The following is an 18,519-nucleotide window of genomic DNA, read 5'->3' as shown; positions in this document are numbered from 1 at the left end:
AGACAGACAGGAAGTGATACAACTGGGCAGAAAGAGGAAGTGATGTAGCTGGACAGAGAGAGCAAATCAGATGGCAGAACAGCAAGGCATATAGGCGTGGGTATATAAGAAGTAGGTTAGGTCTCTTTGGAGACTGCTATGTTGGTGAGGTGAGGTTAGCTTGTGGCTTTTCCTATTCCTTTGATCTCTAAGGTTTTCACCCCTATATCTGGCTCCAGATTTTTATTTAATAAGACTGTTTAGCAATTTGTCTACAAATGGTACTATGTATTAATAAAGGGGTAATTCACCAACATGTACTAACCTTTCATTGATTTATGACCTTATGATAACAGTTTCAAAATAAATGAAGGCATACACTTCTACTTTAGGTGTCAGGCAGGACTCAATTCAGTTTTTTTTTAAAGGTTTATTTTATTAAATTATGTGCAGGTATATACATGGGCCTAGGTGAATATAAGTACACCAAATGCATGCAGAAACCTGTGGAGACCAGACAGGGGTATCATATCTCCTGGAACTGAAATAACAGATGGTTCTGAATTGTCTTATGGGTGCTGAGAACCAAACATAGCCCTTTGCAAGAGAAGCAAGTACTCTTAATTGTCGAGTCATCTCTAGCCGCTCAACTGTGTTTTAATGCTGTCTCTGAATGTAACTTGTGTTGAGTTTTTGTTTTGAAATAACCAATCAGAGCCATTCAACCCCACATACTCTTGATTTCCCCAGCTTCTGCCCTAACATGTACAGAGATTAACAAGACAACGTGTACCTCAAAATTGCTTTGTAGTCTCTTACAGAAAGAGTCACTGGCATGCTACCCTCCAGGTCAATTACTGCAGGTTCTATTGGCATATATGGGTCTTCAAAAAGAGATTATTTGACACAATGAAAACTGAAGTTAGTACCAATTTTTAATGCAAGCAATTCATTGACTTATTACTAAGAAGTAGAAAGAAAAAAAAATCATTTAACAATTGTAGTTACTTTTTTAAATAAATAAATGGGACACACTTCTATTTTCACCTATCTAATTTTTTGCTCAGATTTATTTTTAAATTGTGTGTGTGTGTGTGTGTGTGTGTGTGTGTGTGTGTGTGTGTGTGTGTCTGTGTCTGTGTGTACACATGCAAATAAAGGTGCCCTGGGAGGCCAGAGTCCTTGGAGTCCCTGGAACTGAACACGGAACTATCCACTTAATCACTGAGCCATCTCCAGAAACCTTGTCTCTGTCATTTCAAAGATTTATTTTTATATCTACCTTCACATGAATAAAAAGCCTGTGATTTGCAGGGAAAAAAATGAAAGGAAAATTACATAGAACATAGAAATAAATTAGACTTGATGTTTCTATCTCATATCCCACAAAATAAGGAGACTAAGAAGAAAAGAAAAATCAGTAGGATATGAAAACCAGAACAATACTACCAAGTGTTCTCTAAATGACACATACTGAACTCTCTATGGGAGCCAGAGTAGAGATTCTTCTCAATGCCTATGAAATAATTATCAAGGTAGTTCATAAATCAGACCACAAAGTCAATTAAAACAAATTTAAAGGGATTAAAATTATATAAAATGTTTTGTACCCATATTGTTTATAAGTCAGCAGATTTCTGAAAATTTTAAGTCTGAAAATTTTAAAACACATTTTATAATGGTCCATAGCTAAACAAGGTATTAAAAAAAAAAACAACCACAGAATTAGAAGTTGAAACTAAAAACAAATGTTAATAAATGAAATTCTAGGATTAGCTACTACAGCAGTGCTTAGAAGAAAATGTATGAAGAAAACAAGGATTAGTCAGAGACATGAACTAAAATAGGATGAAAATAATTACATAGCAATACAGAAATATTAATGAATAAAAATCAATGAAGTCTGAACAGCTTCCCTATGGACACCCAATGAAGTGTTTTACAGATATAAAATAAAATGAATATAGACTGTCCATGGACCACAAACAGGCCAAATGATTTTGAAAAGAATCAAAGACAGCAGATTCATATTCTTGATTTCAAAATAATGCTTCAATTATTAAAACAATGTGGTACTGGAATAAAGATATACATAAAAACTAATGGCATACAATAAAAAGACAAGGGCTAAACCCATGAATGTAGAGTGCAACTATTTTCGTTAAGAGTTCCAAGACTATTCAATGGGGAAAGAATAATGTTTTCAGTAAGAGACATTAGAAATTCAGGCCATTTGTGTGTAAAAACAAAGCTGTCCCTTTAAACCATACACAAATTAAAACAGATCAAAGACATAAAATGTTAGACTTACTGCAAAACTCATGGAAGAAAATATAGGATAAAAGTCTCATAACAATGAATCTGGCAGTAATTTCTCAAATATGCTCAAGGCATATACAACAAAAGTAAAAATTAAACAAACTGGACTTTGTAACAATAATAACAAAAAAAAGAGTAGAAAATTCTATCAACAGTGTAAAAAGGCAACAAAAGGTGGAATACAAACCACACACATGGTTAAAACCCAGAATGTAAAGATAACTCTCATTTCAAGCATAAACACAAAGAAAACTGAGAATTTTGACTTTAAAGGGGAAGGGGTTGGACATATACTTCAACAAAGCTCAATAGTTAACACACACACACACGAGATGTTCAATATCACTGAACAGTAGAGAAACTAAAATCAAAACTATAGTGAATTACCCCCTTATAGCCACTTTTACATTTTAATTATCTATATATTTTAAAACAAAACAAAAACAGAAGGCAGAAAGGTATGAGGGCAGGCAGGTGAGCAACGAAGGAAGTGAGTGAATGAAAGAAGGTCAAGATGAAAAGAAAAAGGAGTGTTGGGAATAAAGGAAAAGAGAGAGAGGGATGCAGTCAGTTTGGCAGGTAGTCAAGTGAATCAAGAGTAAAAGGCAAAGGAAATACAAGTGTTGACGAGGATGTGGAGAAATCAGAACACTTAGGTACTATAGCCATTATATATTGGATCTTAAATGGTATAGATACCATGAAAAGTATGGTGATAGTTCCATAAAAAAGTTAACCACAGATTATCATATGCTAGAGCAATTTCACTTCTGAAAACAACTAAAAGAAACTAAACGAATATATATATATATATATATATATATATATATATATATATATATATTTGTACATATACTCATGTAGATAGTAATATTGTCCACAACAGTCAAAAAGGGTCTTTATATATAAAGGGGGGGAGCAAAATATGTGAAATAAAGGCCCAATGCTGGGGCTACTATTATTTAGCCATTAATCTGGAAGCTACACAAAGAAAGGAATGAAAAAAATAGAAGGAAATTAAAGTTACTCTCTTTAAAAGTAATTTTATAAAGATTTATATTATTTTCTTAGTGTGTCTGTATGTATACACGTGTATAAAGAAGCCTGTGGAAGCTTGAAGAAGGAATCAGATGCTCTGGAATGGGACACAAGAGAGACTTGCTGGGCTAACTTACAAGCCCACAGAGGGACTCCAGACGAGGTTTCCACTTCTCCAAATGAGAGGTTGTACCACAGACATACATAGATCATTCAATTATATCATAAAAACGATTTAGGATGCATACGGAATGTCAAAATATATTCTTTTGCTTATTTAGTTACACAGACATTAAAATAATGTAGCAAGCCGGGCGGTGGTGGTGCATGCCTTTAACCCCAGCACTCGGGAGGCAGAGCCAGGAGGATCTCTGTGAGTTCAAGGCCAGCCTGTTCTACTGAGTGAGATCCAGGACAGGCACCAGAACTATACAGAGAAATCCTGTCTCAAAAATCCAAAAAAAAAACAACAAAAAAAAAGGTAGCATAAAATAGCATAACTCAGAAACCAGAATGTAGTATTTTCTAACCTGTTTCATAAATAATTCTGTTAAAAGAATAAATATTCATCATCATCTTTTCAATACAGCCACTGTTGAATCAGTTAGAAATTTCCATAGTAACTAATTTGTATTTCCACCTAAAATTGTTTGGGACATGGTCCCCTTTAAATCTGTGTATAAAGCTGGGTTTACTGGCATTTATTATCACGCGTCACAAAAACACATTTAAAAAGCATTAGTGTACTTGATTTGAGGAAGTAAGCTAATCTGTTCACAACATCTCTACTAAAACAGGATAGGAAGAATAGCAGAAAATAACAAATAGTAAAGACAAACAAAGAAGAAAAGCAAAAAAGGCCAATTAAGCTAGCAAAAAGAGATACATACAAACTTGCCTTGGAAATATTACACCATGAGGCTTTAGAATATATTGAACATTTAATATAATTTAATTTCAAATGTAGAAATTTCTAAATGCTTCAGAAAATAAAGTTTACTAGATAGTATATCTAAATAAAGAACAGTAGGGGCTGGACACATGACTCAGTGTTAGCAGCGCTTGCTATATAATCATGAGGAGTGGAGTTCTGACCCAAGTACCCAGGGTACCACTAATGCCTGTAACTCCAATGGAGGGACCTAACATCCTCTTCTGGCTTTTGTATACATATATGCATATAAACAGGCATATAGACAGACAGACAGACAGATACACACACACATACACAGAGAGAGAGAGAGAGAGAGACAGAGAGATACAGAGAGAGAGAGAGATACAGAGAGAGAGAGAGACTGAGAGACACAAACACATACATAAGGAAAATAAGTATATATAAGAAGTTGCCAGCAATTAAGATGGCACTGTATGGCACAAATACAAAAACAGTATTGTGAAGATGCAGTGCATTCATTTTTCCTCACTCAGAAGGAAAAACTGATTTCTTGCTCAAATTATTTTTGATTCACAAAGTACTCAAATTATTTTTGATTCATAAGTTTCATTAAATAACTTACATAGCTGTGTCTAAAGGGAGTTCTGGGGAATGAGAACTTCTCAGGGAAAATAGGAATAGTACCTTTTGCATCATCAGAACCTGAAGCCAAAAGTTTAGGATCCATCAGATTAAAGTCAACACTCCAACACCTCTTTTCATGCTCCTTGATACAGAAAAAAGAAAAAAAATAATTTATTGATATGAGGTGGTGGCACAGACTACAGTTAAATGAAAAGCAAAGACACTGGTGGAAAGTCTCATACTTACTAAAATTAATGCTATGTAAATGTTGTAGAATATTATTTTAAGGTGTGATACTTTTGTTTATGTTGCATTTAACCCTGTGAAGTTGTGTTACTTTGCCTGTCTTAAACACCTGATGCTCTAATAAAGAACTGAACAGCCAATAGCAAGGCAGGAGGAAGGATAGGCAGAACTGGTAAACAGAGAGAATAAATAGAAGGAGAAATCTGGGAAAAAAAGATATAGCCAGAGGAGGAGGAGGACATCACAGGCCAGCTACACAGCAAGCCAGAGTGAAGTTATACAGAATCAAGAAAAGGCAAAGCCCAGAGGCAAAATATAGATGAAATAATTTAAGAAAAGCTGGCTAGAAACAAGCCAAGCTAAGACTGGACATTTATAATGAAGAATAAGCCTCCATGTGTGATTTATTTGGGAGCTGAGTGGTGGGCCCCCAAAGGAACAAAAACAACCAATGTATTTGATACATTCTAAAAATAAAGTACAAGAAATGTCTTAGAAAAGCATTTGGTACTAAATAATAATTGAAAAATTCTAATTATAAAGCACATAAGTATCTCAAACTGTTACAAAAACCAAAGAAAATAACTTTTAACATATAGTCAGTTTCCATATTTACCTGATAGACCTTTGACCTCTGTCCTGTGAATCCATCCCATAGTATGACAGTGCCTTCATAATCACTGCTGGCTAGCAGATTCTTATGGTAACTACTCCAACTGATACAGCTGAATGAAGGAGAAAGCTAAAACTTTAGGATGTAAATAAGTCCAATGGAGCATAATGAATTCCAGTGTGTTTGGGAAGATGAACACTCTTCAAAATGGTTTATATCACTTCACAATCATTCAGAAAGATGCTAGTAATACTTAGATTTTCTAATTGACAGTAAACTATCTAATGCTGAAGTTTTACTACTTTTTACTCTGATCACAAAGTATAATATGATAGATACAAGCCAAGAGCTGCGACTAATCATCTCTGCTACATTTGAAAAGCATAACTATTAATGACAATAATAAATGCCCAGGTGGCTCAGGGAATGTTACAGCAGAATGACAGATATGAAAGATTGTTGAGCCCTATATTCAGGTTTGCCAAATCATATTAAGCTAAATAAATGAGTTTGAATTGGATTTGTGTTTACATTCAAAAGGTCTTAACCAATATAATTTATGATTGAAATTCTAATTAAAATCACCCAGTAGATTCAAAGTTGTAACATTTATGATTTTAGCTATTCTCTGAAAGTCTGCATCTAAAGCAGTAAGTTATTGTTGAGACATATACACGTTTAAATTGGGCAATAAAATGTGTATATTATTGAACAAGGTACTAAGACAAGCAGGTAACATTCTTCAAGAATGTATTTTGCTCTCTATTGTACTCATGGCAAATTTTAGGGGTTGGGAGATCATTTGCATTTTAAAATATATTGTTTTCTGTTACAGATTCAGACAGACCTGACTCCAATTCCAGATCTGCCACTTAATAGCTGCAGTTAGTATATTTCATTAACTGGTGAAACAAATTGGACAACTTAGTTTTGCTTAGATTTTGGCCTTGAGCAATTTTGGCTATTTTCTGTAATGTGCCATAAAGTACTATACATTTGCATATGTGCCATGACAGAGCAGGCAGGAGCACACTTAAACTCTAAGTATGTTTTCCTCAAGGGATCAATGCCAATGAATACTTGTCATGAGCCAAGTATTCTGCTGAGTTTATTACTGTGATGTTTTAAAGTACAATTTTATACAAGTGATATTACTATAACGGCCCTATGCTATAAATAATTATAAAGGGGGTACAAGTACAGGCTCTAGAAGTAATACTCCCTCGATCTGCACCTCTCTACATATTAGCCAGGTCATATCAGGCAAGCTATTTACTTTTAGTATTAGTACCCTTCAGCTAATACTGGTAACCATCTCAGGCAACTGGTAAGGCACTCAAGACAATGCCTAACACATAAGCATTTAATAAATTCATTTTTGCAACATAGTCTCGACTTAGAAGACAGACTATAATAGATGTTCAAGTATGGGTGCCACTGATAAATGAGTGGTCTCACAAACTGTTGTGGATGAATTTAGAAACAAAAAGAACATAATACTTGTTTATTATTAACATCATTAAAATGCACAAATAAACACATTTACCTTGGATTCAACATCTTTAATCTAAAATGTCCCAGAATCCAAAACATTCAGAGCACCAAATCTGTTGGCTAAATATACACAAACCCTGTTTCATACCAACATGTGTGAAGACACTTCCAGGGTAGGTGAAATCTGTGCTTAGGTTCACATCTTCAGATAAAGGATACTTAAAACTGTGTGCATGTATTTATCAAGTAAGAAAGGTACATGAATGACTGATTTCTTTTTGAGCTTACACTAGTAATCAGGTACTCATGAGAACAGCTGGGATGTCTATTTCTTCTATAAAGGGAAGAGAGAAGAAAAAAGGAAAGGCCAAGAAAATAAAGGAAAGCTGATTCTGGAATTCCTGACATTCCTAGGAAACAGTTCAGCACTGCTATGAATTATAACTCTTATTGAATTAAATTTAAATAGTGTTCTTTAAAAGAAAAGCAAAGTATTTGTATGGAAAAAAGTCATAAAACTAGAAACTGTAATATTTAGAGACGTATATATTATGGGGATTATTTCTGATGTTCAGATAGTATTCATAGGCAAAAGTAAATGATAATTTCCACAAAAAGAAAGCAAACAACATCTACAGGAAAGATAGTGTTTTCCTTTAAAACAAAGCATCGCTATATAGACAATCGTAGCATGCACTCTGAATGAATAAGCAGTCTCATAGAAAAAGTAAAATAATTTCATACTTATCACTAAAATGGACAGCAGCTATATACATATGACTTTGTGGCAACAAAAAAATACCTGATTTTGGAATTGCAGGTCATTTCATTCTCAGGGTAATGAATATCCACTGCATCCTGGATGACTGTGCCATATTCATAGACTTTAATCTTCTTTGTAACCCCAGCAATTGCGAAATAGTCACAATCCCGGTCAAATTCGATACTAAAGGGCAGAAGGGGAAAACATATCTCATCTGTGAGATCACGTAGCCAACCTTGTGATGCTATATATAGCAACATTTCAGAATTTTCAGGCTTTTTTTTTTTTCATCTTTCTTTTTATTCTCCCAGTGCTGGGGCTTGAACTCAGGGCATAAATGCATACTAGGCAAGGCATATATGCATACTAGGCAAGCACAATGCCACTGAGCTATGTCCTAAGCCTGCATTTTCTATTTCTAAAGGGAGTCTATCTATCTCCACAGATAAAACAGTTTCTTGAAATAGTTCCAAGTTTCACTAGGCCACATGTCCAGAATAAGTCATCAAGACATCAAAATACAAAAGATAGGGAACTGTCTAGTTATCTAACTGTCAAGCTGAACTTTTGTTCCTAGGCATATTTTCCAGTTTACCATTAATAACCATATTACATCTTAGTATGGAAACTTTTAACGGTTTGAAATATTACTAGTGTCAAAAGAAAATTACCAATTAATTTTTTTCATAAATTCATGTTATTACTCTTTCAGGGCATGGGATATTATTTTAATAAATAAATCTGTACAAGCAGAATTACTGAAGCAATTGGGTGGTGACAAGGGGACAGAATATTAATAAAAACAGAGTAACTAAATTATCATTATTTCCCCCCAAGTCCATTCCTTATTCCCCAAACAAATACTATCTCAGTGAACTACAAAATGTCAATGCACACTCCTTATTACACAAACAGGGAACACTCTTTAAAAAGAAAAAAAATCAAAGCCGGGCGGTGGTGGCGCACGCCTTTAATCCCAGCACTCGGGAGGCAGAGCCAGGTGGATCTCTGTGAGTTCGAGGCCAGCCTGGGCTACCAAGTGAGTTCCAGGAGAGGCGCAAAGCTACACAGAGAAACCCTGTCTCGAAAAACAAAACAAAACAAAACAAAAAATCAATTCGTTCCTTTTAGAGGACTTAGGGAATCCATACTTCTCTTGTAACTTCTTCTAAATACAAATTCCAAAATAAGCAACTTCAATGCAAATACAAGATCTTATTCACCCCTATCATACAAGCTAGAAATCTTATTTGTCCTGATACAGTTAAAAATTGAGATGAACCACCAACTTCAATACTTCTCAATATGAATTAAGTGTCCTTCCCAGGTTTAGCTGTAATTCCAGAGAATACAGCAGAATTCTCACTGATCTATGATTACTAATTCTCCTAACAACCAAATGAGGAAGATACTACTATTATCAACATTTTAGAATACTGAGGGTTAGAGTGAAGTAACATGCTCAAAGTTAGCTGGCTTTTAAGATGTTTGAGATGATAGTTATCAGGTAATCTAGCTTCAGAGTTGAGGATACTAATATTTAAGGCGAAATCACAAACAAACCTCTTATATACAAGTCAAACTATAAAGTATAAAGGTTCAAGACTCAAACTCTAATAAATTTGTTATGTGTTTTTCATACCTATGTATCTCTTACCACCAATAAGTATCATGATGAATATACTAGATACTCATTAAATGCATATAAATACAACTGCATTATATATGTGTAAAAATACAAATACTTATATTGTGTGTGGGGTATTTAGGGTGCTACTAGATGATACACTTTAATGGGTTACCTGTGCAATATTCATACAGAATTAACTTAGTTACTACTTAGATAATAATTTAACAAGAAGCTTACTGAGCTGATGATTAAGAAAGAAATATACATTAAATTTTTCTTAAAAACACATTGAAATACTTTTCTAAATTATAGTTTCAAATCATTCCTTAATTTCTAAGTTTTACAAAAAACTTTCAGTTAAGTGTCAGCAACTATAGCACAATTTAGCTAATAACCCTCCCAAAATACACTTACATACCAATGAAACAGATTTATTGATTAATTGAGCTTCTGTTTCAGCTACCATTTCCTGAGTTATGAATTCTAACACCAAAATTATATTGATGATAACTTTTAATCTATCCCAACACACACACACACACACACACACACACACACACACACACACCCCACTTAGGAAATGGTACTTGTGCTGGTTAGTTTTATGTCAACTTAACTCAGGCTATAGTTATTTTGAAAAGACCCATCTCAATTGAGAGAAGGGCCCCACAATACTGGCCTGTAGGCAAGCCTGAAGTACATTTTTTCAATTACTGATCGATGTGGGTAGTTCCACCCTGGGCTGTTGGTCCTGGGTGCACTAAGAATGCAGGCTGAGGATGCCATAGAGAGCAAGCTGGCAAACAGCATTTGTTCATGGCCTCAGTGTCAACTCCTGCCTTCTGGATGCCGCCCTGTTTAAAGGTCCTGCCTTGATTTCCCTTAGTGATAGACTGTGCTGTGGAAGATAAATGGAAATTAACCCTTTCCTCCCCAAGGTGCTTTTAGTCATGTGATTTTTATCATAACAACAGAAACCATGACTAAGATAGACTGGCAAATCACAACTATTGGAACAGAAATCTACTCTTAGCTGAGGTAATTTAGAATGCATAATTCAAGTAAGAATCGACTACATAATTCTGAAATACATTCCTTCCATCTATAAACATATACTACTTAAAAAAATCAAAAGTACTCTAATGTACAAGTGAAAATATGTAATTAAGAAAAGGCAAACTACTGGTTTTTAATTAAAAAACTTTAAGCACTAACCTGTTATTAATTTGAAAACACTGAATGGAAAATTAACTAAAACACCTAAACAATGACCTATATAGTCTTTGTTGACACTTGGTTTCAGACATCCTTTTCCATTAGCAGCAGGTGTCATTATTTATCTTACTTTTAACTTGACTGTTGAAAAAGAAAATCAACTTTTTGTTTTGGTCTCATTGCTGTTTTCTTCCATTTTGATTACTTAATAAATATTTTGGGGAGTAAGACATGATGATTCATGTCTATCTATAATCCTAGTGCTCAGAGGCTGAGGCAGGAGCATTCTAAGTTTGAGACTATCCTAGGAGACATAGTCAGACTCTTTCACAAAAAGCAAACCGAAACCTAATCAAATCAACCCAAAAACAATTATGCTGGGAATATCAAAACCCTAACATTATACTAAAAAAAAAAAAAAGCATGATCTGAAAACTGCAGTGTGTCTCTGAACATTAGTTTTTAGGTGCTGAGAGTTTTCCAGAACTCATCTAAAACAAATGAATATAGCCTCTTATTCCATAGGATGGCATTCCAGCTATTTTGATTATGTCAGATAAAACAAAAGTTTAGCAGTGCCTAATTAGGATGAAATAAAATAGGTATAAAAACTAACTGAAATGTAGCTGTTTAATTAATTCCCAAAAGAGTAATAAGTCTTGCTATTTATTGTTAAATGTTCATTTCTGCCATCTACTGTCATCTACAATTATTAAAACTACCGATAAAAATTTATTACAATGAAAAATTCCATTTCATCAATCAGGAGTGTCCTATACCAAGTAAGAAAATCTACCACCACCACCATTATACATTCACTTAAGGCATCCGGTGTAGCAGGAATCTTAAAGAGTCTTATTAATAAAATCAAACCCGGAGCCAAGTATTGGGGTGAAATGCTGGAAGATCAGAGAGACAGAACAAGCCACAGCTAACCTCATCTGGCCAACTTCTCAGCTGGTCTTTTTACCTCAGACAGGAAGCTTCTGTGTCCTCATCCCAATGGCTCTCAGCTGAACTGCTACTCGAAAGCCTGAACACTTAACCAGCCAAATGCTTAACCAGCCAAATGCTTCTAGTTTCTGGTCCTCACGCCTTATATACCTTTCTGCTTTCTACCACCACTCCCCGGGATTAAAGGCTTGCTTTCTGGCATTCAAGGCATGATGAGTCACCATGCCTGTCTGTATCCTTGAACACATGGATTTCTGCCTCTGGAATGCTAGGATTAAAGGCGTGTGCTACCACTGCCTATCCTTTGTGTTTAATATTGTGGCTGCTCTGTCTCTGACCCCAGATAAGTTTATTAGCATGCACAATATTTGGGGGAATACAATACCACAATCCAGGAACCCTCTGCTCCATGAACTTAGCCAAATGGCTTCTTATACCAGATGAGGCCAGCCTACACTGCCTGTGAGGCCATACTACAGAGCCTGGGAACCTCCAGTATCCATCTTCCTCTGCTAAGGTAGGCCTAACACTTCTCAGGAACCTCATGCACCAGGTGACCAGCCTGCCCATGAGATTTCTTGCAACTTTCTTCCTCAGCTAAGGTTTATATAGATTATAAGTGCACCAGGCTCCAGCTTCCTTTTCGCCAGGCCCATCTACAGCTCCCAGGAATGTTGATACAAGAAGTTAACCCACAGGGCCTCCTACTTTACTTCTCTTGCTTGAGACCCAACTCTCCACTATAAAACTTCCCTGAACCAGGCACCCAGAGGAAGACTGTTATCTCCATCATACTATGACTCAGTCCTCTCCTGAACACTGTAAATGTTGCAACGAGGCAACTTGAATCAAGACAAACAAACTGAACCAACAAAGTCAGATGTGCAAGTCTCAAAAAAGACACAAAGTGAAAAACCCAGACATATCCCAAAATTCTAATTCCATAATAATGGTGCCTACTGAAATTGTCTTAGAAGTTCTATACAAAGAATTGCAAGAGCACAAGCATCTTCAAACAAAGAAGACATGAATATAGTTCAAGAGAACAAAAACAATGAGAAGTCAATATAAGACATGAAACTCCAAAATGAAATGATTCTCAGAATGAAAAACCCAATAAGCCAAGTGAAAAACCTCACTAACAAAATGATCATACAACACAGAAATAAGGTTTAGAAAACAAGGTAAAGGAATTGGATCAATTAGTAAAGGTCAATGATAAATTTTAAAAAATGAATAAAATGATAAGACAGTAACAAGACACCATGAAAAGACCTAACTTTTGAATTATGGACATAGGAGAACAATAATATAGTAAAAGCATAGAGAATATTTTCAATAAAGTATAGAAAATTTCTCAAACTCAGAGAAAGAGATGCCCATCCAGATAAAAGAGGGCTATATAAATAGACAGAACCAGAAAAGAAACTCCCTATAACCCAATATAGTTAAAACATTAAAAACATAAAGAAAAAAAATGTTTCAAGAGAGAAAGGTCAAGTCACTTACAAAGTCAAGCCCATCAGATAACATCTGAATATTCAGCTGAAAAATTTAAAACCAGCAGACCTGGAAAGATGTATTCTAAGTTATGAAAGCTAACTACTGTCAACACAGAATATTATACCCAGCAAAACTATCTATTAAAAATTAAACAAATAAAAACTTCTCAATATTAAATTAAACGAAGAATAAAACTTTCCAGAATTAAACGAAGAATAAAAACTTTCCATGATAAAAACAGACTACAGAACTTATGAGCACTACTCCAGCTCTATCAGATGATACTGGGAGGGAATACTTCAATCTGAAGAAAGGGCAACCCAAGAGATCAGAGAAAAAGCAACTCCAGAGCACTTAAGGAAAAGAGGTTAAAAACAAACAAACAAACAAATAAATAAAAACCCAGAAAACAACAAAATGACAAGAATCAACACACATCTTTCAATAAGACTTGACACAAGCCAGAGTCACCTGCGAAGACTGACTCTCAAGCTACACAATGTCTTCATCAGATTGGTATGCAGACAAGTCTGTGAAGCATTTTCTTAATGACTGATGTGTGCAGCTGGGTGCCACCCATGGTTGGGTAGCCCTAGGTTGAATAAGAAAGCAGGCTAAGCAAGTCAGTAAGCAGCATTCCTCCATGGCCCTGCTCCAGTTCCTATTCTGCTTAAGCTCCTGCCTTGGGTTCCCTCAATGATGGACTGTGATGGCAATGTATAAGCTTTGACTTCCTTGAAAACTCTTTCCCCCCATATTGCTGTTGGTTGTGGTGTTTATCACAGCAACAGAAAGCACACTAAAGCACCAAGTAAATGAAACTAAGAAATAAGTAGATGTTAACTATCCTAATATCTGACAAAATAGACTCCAAGCCAAAACTAGTCAGAAGATAAGGAGAGTCACTTCATACTCAGTAAGATAACAATCTGGAAACAATTGCTCTGAATGACGTAACTCCGACCCAAAAACACAAATGTCACATGTTGTCTCTCATATGTAGATGCTAGCTTTGAATCTTTATATACAAAGATTCAAAGGGGAAGAATCATGTGGGGAGGATTCAAGTGAAGGGGAATAGAATGCAGGTGGTATGAAGTAGGTAAAAGATCAACAACAGAGAAAATGTTAAATGATATGGGAATAGGAGGAGGTCAAGGTAGAGGAAGGGATATGGGAGAGAGAATTGTGGTTTAAATGCAGACTGCACCCCATCCCATAGGATCAGGTATTTGAACAATTGGTTTCCAGAATGTGGTGCTATGAACAATTTAGGAGGCAGCACCATCCTGGAGGAAATACATCACTAGCAACAGGTTTCAAATTTTCAATGCCTTTCCCTACTTCCAGCTTGCTCTCTGTGCTTGTTGCTTGTAGCTTTCTGCTCCTGATGCGTGTCTCCCGCAACAATGACCAATTCTTATTGTTCTGGAAGTGTAAGTCAAAATAAACTCTGCTTTTTGTAAGTTGCCTTGGTTATGGTACTTTATCATCACAAAAGTAACTAAAATATGACTAACACCAAAGACAGTTAAAAAAAACCCTACACACACACACACACACTTAACTGAAATTATCTTATACGAAGAGGTAGGAAAATGCTGTTCCCAGACACCACAGACACAAATAACAAACCTAGTGTCAAATATGATTACCTTTTTTCAAGTTTTTGGTCACTGGGATCCTACAGAACAATCCTCACCACAAAACATTACAAGCTATTTCAACTGTTCTTAGTTGCCTTCCAGAACTTGTAAACTCCAACGGTAAATACTGCAGATACCACATCCTGGAGTAAATGGACATGGAGAAAGCAAACCAATACTGACATAGATGCTTCACCCCTATGGCTAGCTATCATAGTAGTGGAAGGTTCTATGCATAATAGGGGAAGCAAGTAATCAACAATCCTACCCAGCTGTGAACTTTGCCAGCTTCAATGATGATTGGCCTGACAAGAATTTCCTCATTGGGGCAATAATGGTATGCATGCTATGAGTAGCCAATGACTTTCTCAGTACATTAAAGCTCCAAAACCTGTGACTGGCTAGGTCACAGACCTGAGGGAGAAACCCAACACTAAGTCCTTACCTTTACATCCACAGATTAGTGTATCTCTTAACCCTCATCAAAGTTTGTTTAGCCACCTCCCTCTTCCCTCTCTCCCCCGTGGATGGCAATAAACACAGAGACTCACAACTGATCAACCTGAAGAGCATAAGAGTCTGGAGTGTTTAGCTCTAAATGGGACATCCATATCAGACTTCCTCCAACACAGGGCTCAGGGATCACCATGGAAAAGGGGGCAGAAACACTGTAAGAGTCAGGGAATATCTACAGCAAAACAGTATTTGCCAGACACATCAGTGCACTGCACACACATACAGCAGTGGCAACTGAATGGATAATATCTACACAAGATCAAGACAACTCCTGAGGAGAATTGGTTTTTTTCAGAGATCTAACCCCTGAGAGACTGCATATGTTTCAGTAGATAGCTCTACAACCATGCACATATATGTAGCACTAAGGGGACTCAGTGGGTTTGTTTTATAAAATTAAAAAAAAAAAAAGCACAAAGTTGGGAAGGGCAAGTGGTGGAGAGAAACAGGAGAGGAATTTCAGGGGGAGGGGATGGAAGGTGGATCTAATAAAAACAAATTACATGAATGAATGAAACTATCATTAATAAAAAATTCATTTTCAACAGATTTGTTTTTATTTCCAACCATACTTTTTTGCCTTTGAAAAATAGTACTACTGGAGACATACTTAAAATACGGAAATAAATTGCATTTTCTTTCACATTTTGCAATTTTCAATTGTTTAAGAACGTGAATTATTTCAACAGTTGAAAAACATAATTACACTCTAAGAAACTGACATATCCTTTGTCAAAAGGGCCATGAGTCAAGTGATTAAGTAGCAAGGCACTGGACCATAAAGCCCAGTTGATTAATGCATCTTTCCAGTACAATGTGGCACAAGCAAGGCAAAATTGTATGTGCCCAAGCAGTTAAGTCTGTCACTAAGTCTCAGTCTGCTACATGGGTATGCAATTATAAAATGAGTATAAACAAACAAGGTAGATTAATATCCCCAAACACTAGAGCCCAGTTTTTCAGAAGAAAATATAGTAAGCACAGTTGTTAAAAATCTCATTTACCACAACAGTGTGCCTCAAGAGTCACAGGGAGCTATAATTTCAAAGAAACAGATCACAGACTTAGAAAGTGATTATTATAATGAAAGAGACATTGCCAGATCTTTAGAGAGAACAAACATAGGCAAAAATCAATTAAAACTGGTATCATTCAATGGACTTTCTCCTAAAGCAGTAACTGAAAGCTCCTATTATACTTATCACACTGAGTGTTAAGCATTATTTTAAACACCATACTTAAGTTAAACTCCAAATGTCTACTATGCAGATGTTAAGTCATTTGGTGTAGGTTATATCAAATAATTAAAATTCAAGAGGCCCAATTTCAGTTTATGCTCTCAGTTATCACTCAAAACTACCATTTTAATGAGAATAAATGGGCTATTCTTCAAAGGACATAACCTTAGGCAAGAAAAATAACACAGAATAACAACCTATAATATTATATAATAATAATAATAAATTAACCTTAGAAAACAAATTAGAGGAAAAGGGAATGAGATAGACTCACAGAATTTTAAATTAATAGGAAAGATCACACAGTATAAGTGAATGACAAATATAAGTCAAACAGGCACAGCAATTCAGAAGTCAATGATAACTCAGGCTCACCAGAAAAACAGAATGATGCATGAATATTCTCTACTATCAAACATCTAAATGGCTTGTTTTCTGCTAGCTGACAGAAAATCTGACATAATGTTTCAGAAAACTACAGAAATAAGTACTGGATATGTACTAATGCTAACTCAGGCTCCTTAAAAAAATCGAATCCTATTTTCATCTTTTCTCCTTTAATGATGGGGAGTGTGTGTGTGTGTGTGTGTGTGTGTGTGTGTGTGTGTGTGTGTTTGGTGTCCATGTGTGTATGTGCATAGATATGTGCTGTATGTGTACCACGTGCATGCAGATGATCAAGGAAAGCATTTGATCTCTGGAACTAGCTACAGGTGGCTATGAGCCACCAGATATAGAAGGAAACTGAACCCGGGACCTCTGTAAAAATAGTGATTAAGTAGTTAAGAGCAAGTGCTCTTAACCGCTGAACCATGTCTTCAGTCCCTCTAATCCATTTTAAAAAAAGGAATTAGAATAAATTTCTCAATCCAGATTGGTGACATAATCATTTACTAATATATAAAGTCCCAATTTTAATACTATGAGATCCATTACAATGTAGCTTGAATGCTCTCTTAAAATTTAATTTTTTAAAAAAATTATACCCTTCAATGTATACAGAAAGGAAAAAAAATTTTCCATTTCAATCTTGCCAAAGATGTAATCAACTGCCCTACCTACAAGCAATGGGTAGGTCCAACTTGTATGTATACGATCTGAGATTTCCTAAACATAAGCAAATATATACGAATTTGTACTCTTTAAAATTAAGTAGATGGGATTAGATCATGCTAATTTACACCATAATATCTACTAGTATTTCTTGGCAATCATTCTCCATCATCTGCATATTTTAGAGCCACCTTATTTCATTGCAGTGGTTTTACAAAATTCAATGAATAAGAATGTATTTTGTATCACTAAAAGCCATTTAATTTTGATTTTTGTTACTATTTTTCTTTTGTCATGGTTTGAGACAGGGTCTCATGTAGCACTGTCTGACATATGTAAGTGAGGATGACCTTGAACTGTTGATCTTCCTGCTACACCTCCCAAATGCTAGGTCTTCTATAGTTTTATTTAATTTTGTTGAACTTTGTCACAGACTAGAATCTGATCTGAATCAGTGTCTCCAACAGTTAAATGTTTATTTTCTCTTTCAGCTTCTCATGAATAAAAATATTTATAAATAAAACCCCATTCTATTAGTTACTTTTCTAGGGCTGTGATAAAGATCATGATGGAGGCAACTTAGAAAAGCATGCATTCACCTTACAGTTCTAGAGGGTAGTAAGAGTCTTGTGGTGGGAAAGCACAGCAGCAAGCAAGCATGGTGCCGTAGCTAAACGCTGAAAGCTTGTACTTTGAGCCTCAAGCAGGAAGCAAAAGAGAATGAACTGGAAATGACATAAACTTTTGAAAACTCAAAACCTGCCACCAGTGACAATTTTCCCTAGCAAGGCTA

The 18,519-nt window shown here is 35.5% G+C and overlaps 1 protein-coding gene across 4 annotated transcripts in view; it reads right to left on the bottom strand.

The window, feature by feature from the left end:
- Cop1 (COP1 E3 ubiquitin ligase) overlaps positions 1-18,519 on the bottom strand; it is a 128,133-nt gene that overhangs the window by 39,448 nt on the left and 70,166 nt on the right. For all 4 annotated transcript variants that reach the window (XM_052737331.1, XM_052737330.1, XM_052737332.1 and 1 more), the window contains exons 12-14: positions 8,011-8,154; positions 5,718-5,826; positions 4,916-4,997 (exon numbers count right to left, since the gene is read on the bottom strand). In XM_052737331.1, the coding sequence (XP_052593291.1) occupies positions 4,916-4,997; positions 5,718-5,826; positions 8,011-8,154 (335 nt within the window). The remainder of the gene's footprint in view (positions 1-4,915; positions 4,998-5,717; positions 5,827-8,010; positions 8,155-18,519) is intronic.

Source organism: Peromyscus californicus, unplaced genomic scaffold (assembly GCF_007827085.1).
Source record: "Peromyscus californicus insignis strain IS unplaced genomic scaffold, ASM782708v3 Scaffold_14__1_contigs__length_90479793_seg_2, whole genome shotgun sequence".
Taxonomy (NCBI): domain Eukaryota; kingdom Metazoa; phylum Chordata; class Mammalia; order Rodentia; family Cricetidae; genus Peromyscus; species Peromyscus californicus.
The sequence above is the reverse complement of the archived record's forward strand: the minus strand, read 5'-3'. Positions and strand labels throughout refer to the sequence as shown.